The 16,555-nt window shown below is 36.1% G+C and overlaps 1 protein-coding gene across 1 annotated transcript; it reads left to right on the top strand.

Moving 5' to 3' along the window:
• The first annotated feature begins 842 nt into the window (after nucleotides 1–842).
• Nucleotides 843–15,617, top strand: LOC127098637 (NADPH-dependent thioredoxin reductase 3). Its single transcript, XM_051037282.1, has 10 exons — nucleotides 843–1,234; nucleotides 2,228–2,435; nucleotides 2,519–2,624; nucleotides 3,011–3,276; nucleotides 4,451–4,730; nucleotides 6,376–6,483; nucleotides 7,115–7,201; nucleotides 7,348–7,452; nucleotides 14,853–14,983; nucleotides 15,244–15,617. Exons 1-10 carry the CDS (start codon nucleotides 1,024–1,026, stop codon nucleotides 15,302–15,304), a joined length of 1,563 nt encoding a protein of 520 aa, XP_050893239.1. The 5' UTR covers nucleotides 843–1,023; the 3' UTR covers nucleotides 15,305–15,617.
• Nucleotides 15,618–16,555: the final 938 nt, after the last annotated feature.

The following is a 16,555-nucleotide window of genomic DNA, read 5'->3' as shown; positions in this document are numbered from 1 at the left end:
AACGAACAGAACTAGAGTTTCGTTGTTTCATAGTTTTGAATGTCGAAAGTCAACTAACAAATTAGTCGTTAGAAGGGGCGAATTTTATCTTCTGTTTCATAGTCCTAGAACTCCTAAATGTTTTATTGTAAGCAACAATTGAGGTGAACAAATCACAAATGTTCTTACCTCATCCTTGTCCAACCTGTCACATGTTTTATCTCGAAATCATTATCCGTCCCTTTATAGATGGAACATAATGTATATCTTCTTCAATGCAAGAGAATTTGGATCACATTCGTAAAATTTACTTGATGACTCATAATGTCTTTTTCGTAGGTAAGAGTTGTCACCAAGTGGTCACGTAACAAACACAATAATATACCTGTATTGTCTTTATCATGAATCTTCACCCCATACCACACTAGATCAATAAATATGTTAAAGATAATTGACACCATTCTTGTATTTTTGACTATATAATATTAATTGTTATGTTAATATTTTTTCTTCTTACTTGGGTTCAAATTCAGCAATCAACAGAGCTGACATTCAAAGACTTTTTATTTATAAAATTTATTATTTTATAAATATCAATAATTTATTTACATTAATATATTTTGAAAAAATAAAAAAAATGTCATTAATATGAATTGAACTCTTATATCCATATAAACATTATACTAATTTCTTAGATATTTTTGTTTATGTTAAATGATGTTTTTAACCGCTTTAAAATGCAAAATATTTTTTATATAGAATTGAGGATAATAATCAATGGATCGAGAACAACTTAAACTAAATAACATTTTCTTAAACATTAATTTATTAATAAATAGTAGGTTCAAATTTTAAATCAATTTATCTAACCAAATTTGAAGGTATCAATAAATCTTTTTTTTCTTCCAAAACTACAACACGCAAAGGAAGAAAGGAGAACTTAGGAAGTTTTGTTGAAACGCGTGACCCACAAACGCCAAATAAATAACCGCCGCTTTTAATCTCTTTCTCTGTTGCTGCTGATTGTATGGTCTGAAAGAACCAATGGCTACTGCGAAGATAGGACTCGGAGTGGCCACTGTTCCCACTCACCGAGTCACCACTGCCGCCGCTCTTTCATCCGCCGCAAGTCCTCCGCCTCACCGTTTCATCTTCATCAATTCACGCCGCTCCCTCCGAACTCGTCTTTCTTCTCTCACACTCCGAGCCTCTTCCGAGACTTCTTCTACCTCCTCCTCCTCTGTGGCCTCACCAGGTTAATTTCTTGCTGTAATCACTCTCTCTACGCTTTTGAATTATAATCAATAAATGCGACTCTTACTCGAAATAGCGTTATCGGTGAATTTAATGATTGCTTTTTAAAACTTATGCTTTGATGTGAAGTGTCGGAGAAAACGAGATTGCGATGAATTCTTTTGGCCTGTTCTTGCTTGACGTTAAATTGTAATTCAGTTATGGTGGATATTGAGGAATGTAAATAAAAGAGTAAGTTGTGGCAAAGTTGGAAATAAACCTACATTGTTAATGTTTGTTGAGTAGCCTGTTTAGTTATGAAATTGATTAATTGATTTGTTGTGTTGAATTGATGGACTTAACACCTAATTTTTACGCTTAATTGAAGACTTGTCGGATGTCCGGTAATGTGGTTACACTCAATCACTTATATTTTCTTAAATTATTGCCAGTATCTACGTGTCGGTGTTAATATCTTGTCTTGTGGATGTGTTGGTGCTTCCGAGACAATTAGTTAAAGGATTTGGAGATGGTTTAGGTAGTAGAAGCAGTGGAGATTGATAAGTTGTTCTTCATTAATATTGAGAATAGGTACTTGAAATGGATTTTCATAATGGAAAGCTCAACTAGTGTGATTGTTCAAGGGTCGTAGCTTCTCCATGTGGGGACTGGTTGCAGTTTCAATTAGACATTAAGCCAATAAATAGGGCGTTATGTCGCAGTAGTTAATTGTTATTGTTGTTTTGTTGCTATTGTTATTATTTTTATCTGTTTGGTGTATTTTCTTGGATCAATGATAGGGTTGACCTGCTAGCATTTAATGACACTGTATAATGTTTTTTAAGTTTCTTCCCAATAGAAATATAATTGTCTTTTGAGTAGCAAAGTTATTGACTTGTGGGTTCTGGATCTGAGTTCTTTCTTAATGTACACTGATGTAATTCTTGTTACTGGTTTTTCTTTTTCATTAGAAAAATAAACAAAGATGACTGTGGCATTTTATTTCTTATAACAGGAAAAGGAGTTGAGAATGTGGTAATTATAGGTTCAGGCCCTGCAGGATACACCGCAGCAATATATGCTGCACGGGCCAATTTGAAACCTGTAGTGTTTGAGGGTTACCAGATGGGTGGTGTTCCTGGGGGTCAATTGATGACTACAACTGAAGTAGAGAACTTTCCAGGATTTCCAGATGGGATTACTGGACCTGATCTAATGGACAGGTATTGTATGCATGTTATAAACCAATGTTACTTCGTAGTATATAATATAAATTCCGGAATTCAGAAATTTTCTACTTGTCTAGGATGCGACGGCAGGCTGAACGTTGGGGAGCAGAGTTGCATCATGAAGACGTTGAAGCTATTGATGTGAATAGTAGTCCTTTTACTATCCAAAGCAGTGAACGTAAGGTGATGTATTCATTAGCAGCAAGCTTATTTACAATTTAATGACTGCATAGAAATGGTTTGGGATTGTAACTTTTAAATGAATTGGTACTTTAATATTCTTTGTATATTAATCACTTTTATTTGGAGATTGACTTATTATTTTTTCATAATATGAATCTGGAAAGTCATCAAAATTACCGACCATCTGCTGAATCATTGCCATCACTTCTGATTTATGTACATTATGAATTTTGACACTATCAGAAACAGTAATAACCAATTCTTATCCTGCTATATAGGAGTTCTGACATCTAATTGTTCTGTAATTAAAATATCTTTTTACTTGGGTTTCTTTGGAAGAAAAGTTGTTGCAATGTTGTATATCACCTTTTCTTGATTACGCTCAGGTAAAGAGCCATACTGTAATATTTGCTACTGGAGCAACTGCAAAACGACTTAGGCTACCCAGAGAAGATGAATTTTGGAGTCGAGGAATTAGTGCTTGCGCAATTTGCGACGGAGCATCACCTCTCTTTAAGGGTCAAATTCTTGCTGTCGTTGGAGGGGGGGATACAGCTACAGAGGAAGCGTTATACTTGACAAAATATGCTCGTCATGTTCACTTACTTGTACGCCGGGACCAACTAAGGGCTTCTAAAGCCATGCAAGATAGGTGTGTCCGATTAATATTTCTCATCTCTCTACTCGGTAGCTGACTAGTTATAATTTTGTAAAAGAATAACTAACTATGCAATGTATATTAAAATTTAAAGTGATCATACATGTGAATAATCTAATTCTAATCCTACTATTATAATATATAATTTGAAGTATTCTTATATAATTACCAGCTCTTATACACTTAATAATGTTTCCATTTTAGTTTATCAACTGCCTCTTTCTCCCTCCCTCTCTGACATACACATTATTCCTATGAAAAATTGGAGCTTTATACAAATTTTGTTAGATTAATCTTGTAAAGGCACGAACCGTGGCAAGGCTTTCTACCATTAGCCTTGGACCTTCATATTTTTTTCTTTAGTCATAATATGTCTGTTTTCCCCCTTATCTTTACTTGAGGTTATACAACTTGTAAAGTATATTTTTTCTTTCCCTTTGTTTTTGCTTCATTTTTTAACATTGTTTTTTTGGTCTTCTTTTTATTTTCATATGCATTATACATTTGATGGGTGGTCAGTATTTTTACTATTTACCGATTTGCTAGGCATTATGTTTATGTCAATAATTTTTATTGATGATTTCAACGGATATAATTAACTAGAAAAGTATTTCCTACATTAAGGTTTCTTTGTGCTTTGGTTTTTAGTGTAGAAGAAAGAAAAATTATATTTATCCTAATAACATAACATGTTTGATCATAATTCTCTTCTCACATGGCAAACCATGGTCATTCTCTTTCCGTATCCCCCAAAAGCACGAGCTTGCTAAATGATTTACTGAATTCTTGTCTAAATTGTTATTTAATAGGGTGTCATAAACTCCTGCTATGAGATTATATATCTGGATTCTGTTATATATTTAGTGAGCTAGAGCGTATATCTTTTACATTATACATGATGAAAACTATCTTCTTTGTCTAGGCATTCTGAGTATTCTCTAGACTATACTCAACCAGTGCTTGGTTCTGTTAAATTCTGGGTTTGTAAAAGGGAAAAAAAGAGTTTTGTATTATGTACTACTTCTTTTCTTATTTCTTGTCAGTATGTCGTGGAGTTTTCTATTTGGACTTCTTTAAGACGGTGAATTATCTACTAATGAACATTTTGTATGTGAGTTTTCAACTCCTGAATGTTTGTTTAACAGGTTGATTATCACGAATGTTTCAGAGTGTATGACAATCCAAATGTCACCGTGCACTTCAATACAGAGGCTGTGGATATTGTAAGCAATACAAAAGGACAAATGTCTGGCATTTTAGTAAGAAAGCTGGATACCGGGGAGGAGTCTGTGCTTGAGGCCAAAGGGCTATTCTACGGCATAGGCCATTCACCAAATACCCAACTGTTGAAAGGCCAAGTTGAACTTGACCAGTCTGGCTACTTGCTTGTTAAGGAGGGCACTGCAAAAACTTCAGTTGAAGGTTTATTTGCTGCTGGAGATGTGCAGGTAACCTATTGGATGCTTTTTGCTAATATACTTGATTGTTATGATTTATGAATAAAGCCTATGTTTGGAACAGAAAGAGGGAGTCGAAACAACAATTATTTCCTCCGTCCCACAATAGCTGTCACAATAATCATTTTACACACATTAAGAAAAGATGATAAATGAAAGAGAGAATAAGGATTTTATTAGTTTGCCCACGTTAGCCACTGGTGTATTTCTATCATCTCCTAAATGTAAAGTGGAGAATAGTAACGTCGGAGTGGTGTACATAATATTAATTAGAGGGTACAATTAAAAAAATGAAATTAAAATTACATCGGAAACTAAAGCTGACGCTATTTTTAGGGAAGTTTTGTGTGCAAATGTGATCGTTATTATGAGACAGGGAATAATACAAAACAGAATAACCGTAGTAACTGTTTAGTTGGTCGTTGCACTTGTACATAGTAAGTAGTTGTAAAACTGCCGGGGAGAGTCATTGGAGGTTACCAATTGTTTTACAAGAAAGATAGAAAGGGGATTCCAAATCTCTCGAATGTTTGAGAAAGGGGAGTTTACCCTATTATTTTTATTCTGCAATGCTATTGATCTCTGTTCAGTATCACCTTGGTATGGATTCAGAGAATGTGTATATTATCAATACAGATTCAGTTCCTTCACTCATTGATTGCAGTTCTTTTATGGTTCTATTACTATATTACACTGTCTTCTTTATTTGCCGATTTCCCTATTTATTTAGGATTGACTATGTTTCCCTTTAAATAGGGATTAGTGTTAAGTATATTGTACTAAGTCAATATCAAGTTATTTGTCGATTTAGCATTGATGTTGTTACAACCTCAATTTAGCACTCCCTCTGTTGCTGCCCTTTAATAGTTTTTTTAGGCACAATTTTTTCGTCTGACTCTTCGATGCTTTGGCCTCAGCATTTGTCCCAGATGCATTGACTTAGTCTTCGTCATAAATGCACTCTGGCCTCATTTTTGTCTCAGATACTCTAGCCTCAACTTTCACCCCATAGCACTGTACCCATCTTCATCCCAGGTGCATCGGCCTCATCTCTGTCACAGAAGCAGTTCTCAAACTTATTTACAGATTGAATATTTTAGGTGTCTGATACTATTGGCTTAAAGCTTCCTGATGCGGTTTTGAGAAGGCTGAAGCTTACTTGTTCTATTGCTTGCCATGAAATTTCTTAGGCGATGATCATTCCATCTGTCTGGCTATGCTCTTTTATAACAATTCTCTCTGGCTATATGCTCATTTTAACGAATAGGTGCAAAAGTAGGGCACCAGTTGATCAACTTCGTATTAGTACATGTTATACGATTTCATTAACAGTCACAGCATGATGACATCATATGATCTGCATAGCCAACTCCACCTGGTGAAATTAGGTTTTGCTATTATTTGTTGATAGAGCCTTTGAAATGCCATTTTAGGTGACATAATTTGGACCCCTTCCCTTAAAATGACCACAATTGCTGTTTATAAGCACGCCACACATATTTTTGATTAATGATTATGCATATCTGTTGAGCCATTTAGCATATGAATTTATATTGCGATCTGATATTACATTTTGTATGGAAAAAGGGTTACTGCTTAGGCGCCTTTATTAAGGTTATTTCTTTTATTTTCATAGGACCACGAATGGAGGCAAGCCGTAACTGCTGCTGGATCTGGATGCATTGCAGCTTTATCTGTTGAGAGATATCTCGTCAGCAGTGGTCTTCTTATAGAGTTCCATCAGGTATTTTAGTTCAAAGAACTCCAATGTTACATGCGCCTATTTTTCCATCTGTATATAGCATTGTAGAATGAGTTGTTCACAGCACAGTTTCAATTTACTATATCTTTATTATTCATGTGCTTTATTTTTTGGCTTTGAGCTATACTATGGGCTTCTCTCATCTCATCAACATTCAGTTAAATCATAATTTGGTGACATGATGTGGTGCTAAACAGGCACCGCTTTGCAGCGGCAGATTTTGACAGAGAACACACAGAAACTAGAATGTGCACAGCACACACATTCCTTTTAAAAAAATTAATACAGACCACCTTTGGCATTTAAAAAGCCATGTAAGAACAATTAACTGTAAGTTGTTTTACTGAGTAATGTGTTATCTATTGCTCTTCAGGAATCAGGATATTTTTAAAGGAAGGACATAGTTTTGAGAAATTATGAAGAATAATATACTAAACTATTATATTTATCTTATGATATATACAATAATCATTTCCATATGGCCATAAATGTTGTTGGTAATAAATGTTAGTAAAATAGTAATGGGTAAGTGACTTTACATTAAATCAGTTGATTCATTCATGCTGTATATTCCAATATGAATTCTACCCTTCCAATTTAATTCTTATAACAGCCAAAACATGAAGAGGTTAAGAAGGAACTAACAGACAGGGATGTTCATGCGGGCTTTGACATTACACTTACAAAGCATAAGGGGCAGGTATGTATTCCTTATCAGGATGTTATGCTAATGATATTAAAGTCTTAGCATATGTTATCTCCAATTAGTTCCTTTATTATTTGATTCTTAGCATAGGTTTGTATTATAATACATCTTTTTTCTCCTGTATGATTTTCTCTTTACAGTATGCTCTGCGGAAATTATATCATGATAGTCCAAGGCTTATATGTGTATTATACACGTCACCAACATGTGGTCCATGTCGAACCCTGAAGCCAATCCTTAGTAAGGTATGTTAAAAGGAAGAATTTAAATTCATGTTATGATCCTGAAGTTAGATATCATAGTACTCATGGACTGGTATTGTTAGTCAGTGACATGATACATAAGTACGTTTAAAGAATGAAGTATGAATACACAATTGTCTTTTGTTATACGGTGGCGTGGGACAGAACCTTATTTCTTTTTGAAGAAATGAACTATGCTGCGTGATGCATTTAGGCATATGCTCCTCAGGATTATATGTAAACTAGTACTGTGCGACACACATATGTCGGCATAAGAAAGAATTTGGTCGTATGCTACATTAATTAATTCTTATGAAACTGTTGAAAAAATTATAGAACATGTTTTGAGTTATATGCATAATGAAGATTACACTGTCACACAGTAGTTGCATTCAAGCAAAATGCAAATAGACACTAACAACTTCAAAACATAAATTGGATAATACCTCAGTGATGGAGATATTTTCCCAAGGTCAGATAATTAAAAAGAAATGCCACAACAAAAACAACATTGACATTAATCACATGCAAAACTTCAAAAACAGAATGTTACACGTCACCAAGGCTTATATGTGTATTATACATGTCACCAACATGTGGTCCATGTCGAACCCTGAAGCCAATCCTTAGTAAGGTATGTTAAAAGGAAGAATAAGCCAATCCTTAGTAAGGTATGTTAAAAGGAAGAATTTAAATTTATGTTATGATCCTGAAGTTAGATATCATAGTACTCATGGACTGGTATTGTTAGCCAGTGACATGATACGTAAGTACTTTTAAAGAATGAAGTATGAATACACAATTGTCTTTTGTTATACGGTGGCGTGGGACAGAACCTTATTTCTTTTTGAAGAAATGACGTGATGCATTTAGGCATATGCTCGTCAGGATTATATGTAAACTAGTACCGTGCGACACACATATGTTGGCATAAGAAAGAATTTGGTCCGTATGCTACATTAATTAATTCTTATGAAACTGTTGAAAACATTATAGAACATATTTTGAGTTATATGCATAATGAATATTAGAGTTATATCTTAGGATATGAAAAATCAGCACTATAGAATAATTAAGGCCAACCTTAATTTAATAGAATAAGAAAAGTTCAGCACTATAGAATAATTAAAGTCATCCTTAAATGTAGAGCTTGAATGATTCAACTCTTGAATGTTCAACTCCTCTTGTATAAATAGAGCATCATGCTCCATTCCAATTCAATATACAAAAACAGAATTAGTTTCTCTCTTTTCTCTTTTAGCTTTCTATCTCTTCTCTCTCATATCTCACTCTAATATGGTATCATAGAGCTTCGGTTCTATCCATGGCAGCGACTCCGGTAACTACAGCTCCGGCCACCGCAGCATCTATGTCATTCCAACTCAAAATCACAGAAAAACTTAATGAGAAGAATTTCCTACTTTGGCGCCAACAAGTAGATCCTTTCGTTAACGCGAATAATCTTCAAAACTACCTTTACCTTCGTGACATACCGAATCAATATCTAACTGATGAAGATCGTGCAACTGCTCGTGAGAATCCTGCGTATCGCACCTGGATTACGCAAGATCAGTGGCTTATGACGTGGCTTCAATCCACGCTTTCACCTTCGATTCTTTCACGTGTTCTTGGATGCGTTCATTCCTACGAGCTCTAGGAACGTATTCTTGCGCATTTTCAAAAGCTTACACGTGCGAAAGCAAGACAACTACGAGCGGAACTCAGATCTACAACACTTGAAGACAAATCTGTTGGTGATTACTTGGTTCGCATCAAAGTTCTTGTTGATGCGCTTGCTTCAGTCGGAGATCCAATTCCAAATCAGCAACATATTGATGTGATTCTTGAAGGTCTTCCTCAAGACTTTGCCTCTGTTATTTCAGTGATTGAAAGCAAGTTTGATTCAGTAGAACTTGAAGAAGTTGAAGCTCTTCTTCTTGCTCATGAGATGAGATTCAACAAGTATAAGAAACACTCTCAAATGGAGGTGGCTGCCACAGTGAATCTCACTCAAGCTAATTCTCAACCTGAAACTGATAACTCCAATAACAAGAACACTGAACAAGCTGTGAATTCAACCTTTAATCCAACCTATTCAAGAGGAGGTCGTGCATCTGGCCGTGGTGGTGGACGCGGCCGTGGGAGAGGTAGGTTCAACAACATTCAATGTCAAGTTTGCTTCAAATATGGCCACCTTGCTGCTAATTGCTATCGCAGGTTCAATCAACAGTTTCAACCTAACATACCTGCTGATTTTCAAACAATGAACCTACAAAATTTCTACAATCCGTATCAACCAATTGGTGGACCTCAGTTTGCTCAGCCCATGGTTAACACTTGGTCACGCCCAAGCTATCAACCAAGACTTGCTCCTCTCCCTGTTCCTCAGTCACAGATCACTCCCAATGCTATGATTGCCAACACAGCTTCAGTTCCAAGCAGTGCCTGGTTCCCAGACTTAGGAGCTTCTTATCATGTTACCAATGCCTCTCAAAACATACAGCAGACCACACCTTTTGAAGGTCCTGATCAGATCTTCATTGGTAATGGTCAAGGTTTGCACATTCACTCTTCAGGATCTTCCTATTTTCCCTCTCATTCTAAATCCAACACTCCATTAGCTCTTCATAATTTATTGCTTGTTCCTTCTATTACAAAGAACCTGATAAGTGTCAGCAAATTCTGTCTTGATAATAGAGTTTTCTTTGAGTTTCATGCTGATATGTGTTATGTCAAATCTCAGGCTACCAATGAAATTCTGCTCCAAGGTCGTGTAGGAAGTGATGACCTGTACCAATTTCCCCACCTTCAGCTTCTTAAGTCTCCTTCAACAAGTCAAGTCTCATGTCTCACCTTAGACTCTAATGCTCCTGTTTCAAGATCTGATTCCAACACTAGTGATAAGGTTTCAGTTTCTAATCGAAATGTATCAGCTAATAACTCATATAATTCTCAACATACTTGGCATTTACGCCTTGGTCATCCAAATTCTAATATTATGAGACTTGTTTTAGCTCAAGGTAATATTCCTTATTCTAATAAAGCTGAATCTGTCTTTTGTTCTGCCTGCTGTATGGGAAAGGCACATAGGCTGCACTCCCCTCAATCACAAACTCAATATCACTCTCCTCTTGAATTAATTTTCAGTGACCTATGGGGTCCTGCCCCAGTCAAATCCTCCCAAAACTTTACCTACTACATCACCTTTGTTGATGCATACACTATATTTACTTGGATCTATTTGCTCAAAAATAAATCTGAAGCCTTAACTATCTTTAAACAATTCAAAGTCATGGCTGAATTACAATTTGGATTTCCTATTAAATTTGTCCAAACTGATTGGGGTGGTGAATTTTGCCCATTTACAAAATTTCTTTCTGATCTTGGCATTATTCATCGTCTAATTTGCCCTCACACTCATCACCAAAATGGTGTAGTGGAGAGGAAGCATAGACACATTGTTGATCTTGGTTTAACTCTCTTGAGTCATGCCTCTTTACCTCTCAAATTTTGGGATCATGCCTTTTTAACTGCTGTCTACCTAATAAATAGGTTACCAACCATGTCTCTCAATCAACATATACCATATGCTGTCCTTTTCAATCAAAATCCTGATTATAAATTCCTCAAAGTCTTTGGGTGTGCTTGTTTTCCTCTCCTTCGCCCATACAACTCTCAGAAATTTGACTTTAGATCCCATGAATGCCTTTTTCTAGGGTACTCTACAGCTCACAAAGGTTACAAATGTCTTTCCCCAAGTGGTAGAATATTCATCTCTAAAGATGTCCTTTTCAATGAGTCCAAATTTCCTTACAATGATATTTTTTTTCCTAATGTTTCTCTCCCCTCATCAACCATTCCATTCTCTTCTTCATCTAAAGTAACCCTTAACACACAAGCTCTCCCTAATGTTTTTCCCGTTCCTACTGCTTCCACTACCTCACACTCCTCTTCTTCTTCTCAATTCAATTCCAGCTACACACCTACTGCCTCTGTGTCAGCCAACCCTATAACACAAACAGCCAGCACTAATCCTACTCCTTCACCCTCTTCAAATGCCAACAATCAGCCCACTACTACCACTTCACCATCCTCCTCCTCTATTTCTGCTCCTAGGGATCCTAACCTTCAGCCTCTCCCCACCAATACTCATCCTATGACTACTAGAACTAAATCTGGTGTGTACCCTTACCTCGTCTTAATCCTTCCATTTTTCTTGTCAATTCTGAGCCTAAGAGTGTTAAAACTGCTCTCCAAGATCCTAAGTGGTTTGCTGCTATGCAAGATGAGTATGGTGCCTTGATAAGGAACAACACTTGGTCTTTGGTACCACTGCCTGCTAACAGGAAAGCAATTGGCTGCAAGTGGGTTTTTCGTGTAAAGGAAAATGCTGATGGGACAGTAAATAAGTACAAAGCTAGGCTTGTTGCTAAGGGGTTCCATCAAGTCCATGGATTTGACTTTAATGAAACTTTCTCCCCTGTTATTAAACCGGTCACAATTAGAATTATTTTGACTCTTGCTCTCACTTATAATTGGCCTCTGCAGCAATTGGATATAAACAATGTCTTTTTGAATGGCATTCTTGAAGAGGAGGTCTATATGATGCAACCCCCTGGATTTACTGCCCCTAATTCATCTCTGGTTTGTCACTTGCACAAGGCCTTGTATGGCCTCAAACAGGCCCCAAGGCAATGGTTTGAAAGACTCAAAACCACTATTTTATCCTTTGGATTTCTGAACAGCAAGTGTGATACTTCATTGTTCATCTACAAGCATCACAGTGCTGTCATTTATATGCTAGTTTATGTTGATGATATAATCATCACAGGAAACTCTCCTCCTCTCATCAAGCAAATTACTCAACAACTAAATCATGTGTTTTCTCTCAAACAACTTGGTGACTTGGATTATTTTCTGGGCCTTGAGGTGAAGAAACTGTCCAATGGTAATCTCCTTCTCACCCAATCTAAGTACCTAAGGGACTTGCTAATCAAAACTGATATGGAGAATTCCAATCCAGTTGCTACTCCTATGGCATCCACCACCAAACTCATCAAAACAGGGTCTGCTGCCTTGTCTGATGCCTCTCACTACAGGTCCATTGTAGGGGCCCTGCAGTATGCAACAATTACACGCCCAGAAATCTGCTATGCTGTTAACAAAGTATGTCAGTTCATGGCACACCCCTTGGAGTCCCATTGGCTAGCTGTCAAGCGTATTCTACGCTACCTAAAAGGCACTATCACCTCGGGTTTATTGTTCACTCCTGCCTCCACTGTTCCGTTCTCTCTGCAGGCCTACTGTGATGCTGACTGGGCTGCTGACCCAGATGATAGAAGATCCACCTCTGGGTCAACTGTGTACTTAGGCTCTAATTTGATCTCTTGGTGGTCTAAAAAGCAAACTGTTGTTGCTCGTTCTAGTGCTGAGGCAGAATATCGTAGCTTGGCGCACACCACAGCTGAAGTTTTATGGGTTCAAACTTTGCTAGCTGAACTAAAAATTCCCTTGACAACTCCAGCCATCTATTGTGACAACCAGAGCACAGTTGCTATGGCTCATAACCCTGTTCTTCATGCAAGAACAAAGCATATGGAAATTGATCTCTTTTTTGTAAGAGAAAAGGTCCTTAATAAGTCTCTCACTGTCTGCCACATTCCTGGTGTTGACCAGAAGGCTGACATCCTCACCAAGCCTCTCTCAAGTTCAAGATTTATGGAGCTCAGCAGCAAGCTCAACCTGTCTGCCTCAAGTCAGCCTTTGCAGCCCCCTTGAGCTTGTGGGGGAGTATTAGAGTTATATCTTAGGATATGAAAAATCAGCACTATAGAATAATTAAGGCCAGCCTTAATTTAATAGAATAAGAAAAGTTCAGCACTATAGAATAATTAAAGTCATCCTTAAATGTAGAGCTTGAATGATTCAACTCTTGAATGTTCAACTCCTCTTGTATAAATAGAGCATCATGCTCCATTCCAATTCAATATACAAAAACAGAATTAGTTTCTCTCTTTTCTCTTTTAGCTTTCTATCTCTTCTCTCTCATATCTCACTCTAATAATGAAGATTACACTGTCACACGGTAGTTGCATTCAAGCAAAATGCAAATAGGCACTAACAACTTCAAAACATAAATTGGATAATATCTCAGTGATGGAGATATTTTCCCAAGGTCAGATAATTAAAAAGAAATGCCACAACAAAAACAACATTAACATTAATCACATACAAAACTTCAAAAACAGAATGTTCAGATTCTTTGAAATTGTTTCATAACGGTGTTGGAATTAAAATGAACTTCCTCAGAATGAACCAGCACTATATCCTCTGGGAGATACTTCCAAACCGAATCAATTTCTCTGGGAGGTTTGGAGTATTTGTTTTCATGCAGATACATGTTCTGAACCAGGATGAACAAATCACTACGACCCCTATACATCCGTTGCATCCAAGCACTCCGTGGAAGGTCTTAGTGCATGAGGACAATGTAGAGGCTGATAGAAACCCAAAAATAGCAATATGAATTAATGGAAGAAAAACAGTTCAGTATTGTTTCTGAAACAAGGAGATTATAGTGGAATGAGTATTCCTGCCCAAAGCGACGCTCCTTCAGAGAGCAAAACTCCTCTCTACCAATAACCAACTCAATGATTCTCCCAGATGCCCCGGTATCCTCTTCTCTCCCTTATATAACATACTTCACTTTCTTTCTCTCACTATCACAAACTCTGCTTCCCTCCCTCTTACTGGACCCCTGGACATTTGGGCCTATATGTATAGACCAGGGACCTATCAATGCCACCCACTCAAAATTCTATCTTGTCCTCAAAGGCAGGAAAAAAGAATCTGCACTTAAACAGCTGCTGCCACTTAAAACCCTCCCAGCAGAAGAAAGGGTGCTGCTGCTTGTTAAGATTTGCTTCCTCCTACATGACTTCTGCTAATCACAGAGTCAATGTTCTACCACTATGTTTACTCTTTCCACAGGTACTATCTCATTGGGCTTCACAATAGATCTTGTTATCACTGGCTGCTCAATCATGGAAGTAGAAATGGAATTTCCGAAACATTTTTATGTACCTCTTTTTTGTAAATCCTGCCATGTAAAACCAATTCCAAACCTCAGTTTCAACCCAACAGTTTTGATTTCAGTAGCCTCTACTTTTGCAAAACCAAAAACATCTTTTAACTTCATATTCGACAACCTTGGTGGATTAGTTACCAGTTCATCAGCAAAGATCTTGGCAAGGACTCCACTATTCATTCAGTTCTTCCCTTAACTCAAAGTCTGACACAAGACTTAGTAACTAAATGAATCTACTTTTTTACTTCCTTTTTTGATATTATTCTCACTCTTAAATTTAACAGTAATAATGTTTTTCCAAATTTTTTCATGGCAGGTAATTGATGAATATGATCAGAGTGTACATTTTGTTGAAATTGATATAGAGGAAGATCCAGAAATTGCAGAAGCAGCTGGAATCATGGGTACTCCGTGCGTGCAGTTTTTTAAAAACAAGGAGAATCTTAAGTTAGTACTGCTTGATCTTTTCTCTTATACTTCTCATTTATCATCTCAATTAAGATATATGGTTCAAGCATGAGTTTGTTATCACGTTTCCTTCAACAAATAAACATTAACTGTTAATTCTTATTACTGTAGAAATGCACACTACTAACTAAAGTTGGTAATTGCCATCTTTATTCTAAAGAGATTGAGAGGCCATTGTGACTTGCTTCATGGATATTCTTGCTAGTCTTGATTGCTGATGATTTACAATAATTTTGCAGGACTGTTTCAGGCGTTAAAATGAAGAGAGAATACCGAGAATTCATCGAGGCGAATATATAGAAGTACATAAAAACATTCGAGGGTGATAACCGAATTCCGTGATTCAATTTTGTTTTCCAAATTGGCCAGCTGAATAGTGCTGTCAGTTTTGACAACTATTCCTTGAACCGAGCAGCATTTTCTTAGATTGTACATGTAGAGCTACCAGTTATTGTTGTAATTTTGATTGTTCAATATTACACTTTTCTATTTGAATCCAGCAAGTTCAACTACAAGTTTCTCGTTGACGACAATGTGGCGAGTGAAATGACTCCCATCATGTAATCATCCAAGCTGAAATGACTGCTCATATTTATTATTTTTCACACTTTAATCGGTAAGTCCATGTCAAATTTAATGCAACTTATCCTAGACCTGTTTATCGTCGAGTAGATGTTTCTACTGTAACTTTGTTGTACGGATGATAAGAAAATTTTACCATACCCCGTCAAGTATTCCCATACTTTTACATTATAATTTTTTGGACTAAAATATTTCCAAACAAACGGAACTCTTTTAGTAGTAAGTCATGAGGAACTAGTTTTGTTATATACCGAAATTTTTTTAGTAAGTCTTTTGGAAAAAAAAAATATAACGGATGTTATTTCCAAATTCCAAAGTTTTCTGATGTGACGATAAAAGAATGCAATTTTTAGAAGTGTCAAATGATAAAAAGTACAATAGCAAATTGAATAAAAACAAGGATAAAATTAGTATTTTTTTATTTTTAAAATAGAAGAATATTTGTATATCTGGTCAAGTTTTCAAATAATAACACTACTCATTGTTCAGCAAAAATATAGATAGGGATAAGTTTTGCATGCGGACACAAACCAAAAAAAATTATTTAATAAAATAAGTGGATATTAGTACACATATTTTAGTACTATTCATACGTGCATTTCTATCATTTTTAAAAATACATTATTATTATTCAATTACTATACATTTTAATTTTAATCAAGTATTTGTTAATTACATGATTAAATAATAAAATTTTGATTTAAATTCATTTTCGATCTCTTTAAATTGAATGTTTTACACTATTGACTCCCCTAGTATAAAGATTCCTTAATTTCGATGATTTTTAGATTTTTATATTTTCTCTTTTTAGACTATACAACGTCAATCCACATTTAAACCATCTTCAGTGTTCAAATTCTTAAGTCTTCCTTTAACTTCATCAACCACAGACCTACATAAGCAAAAGGATTAGCAACGCAGAAAAAAGAGTTTCATTCTCGGTGAAAACCAATGTGAACTTCTAAGTGT

Source organism: Lathyrus oleraceus, chromosome 6, assembly GCF_024323335.1.
Source record: "Lathyrus oleraceus cultivar Zhongwan6 chromosome 6, CAAS_Psat_ZW6_1.0, whole genome shotgun sequence".
Classification (NCBI taxonomy): Eukaryota; Viridiplantae; Streptophyta; class Magnoliopsida; order Fabales; family Fabaceae; genus Lathyrus; species Lathyrus oleraceus.
The sequence above is the reverse complement of the archived record's forward strand: the minus strand, read 5'-3'. Positions and strand labels throughout refer to the sequence as shown.

What these genes read in the sequence shown, in the direction of transcription:
- LOC127098637 (XM_051037282.1), top strand. Translation starts at nt 1,024, where the DNA reads ATGGCTACTGCGAAGATAGGACTCGGAGTGGCCACTGTTCCCACTCAC. An exon ending in TTGCTGCTGGAGATGTGCAG is followed by an intron (nt 4,731 to 6,375) that starts GTAACCTATTGG and finishes TTATTTTCATAG; the next exon opens with GACCACGAATGGAGGCAAGC. An exon ending in TTACAAAGCATAAGGGGCAG is followed by an intron (nt 7,202 to 7,347) that starts GTATGTATTCCT and finishes TTCTCTTTACAG; the next exon opens with TATGCTCTGCGGAAATTATA.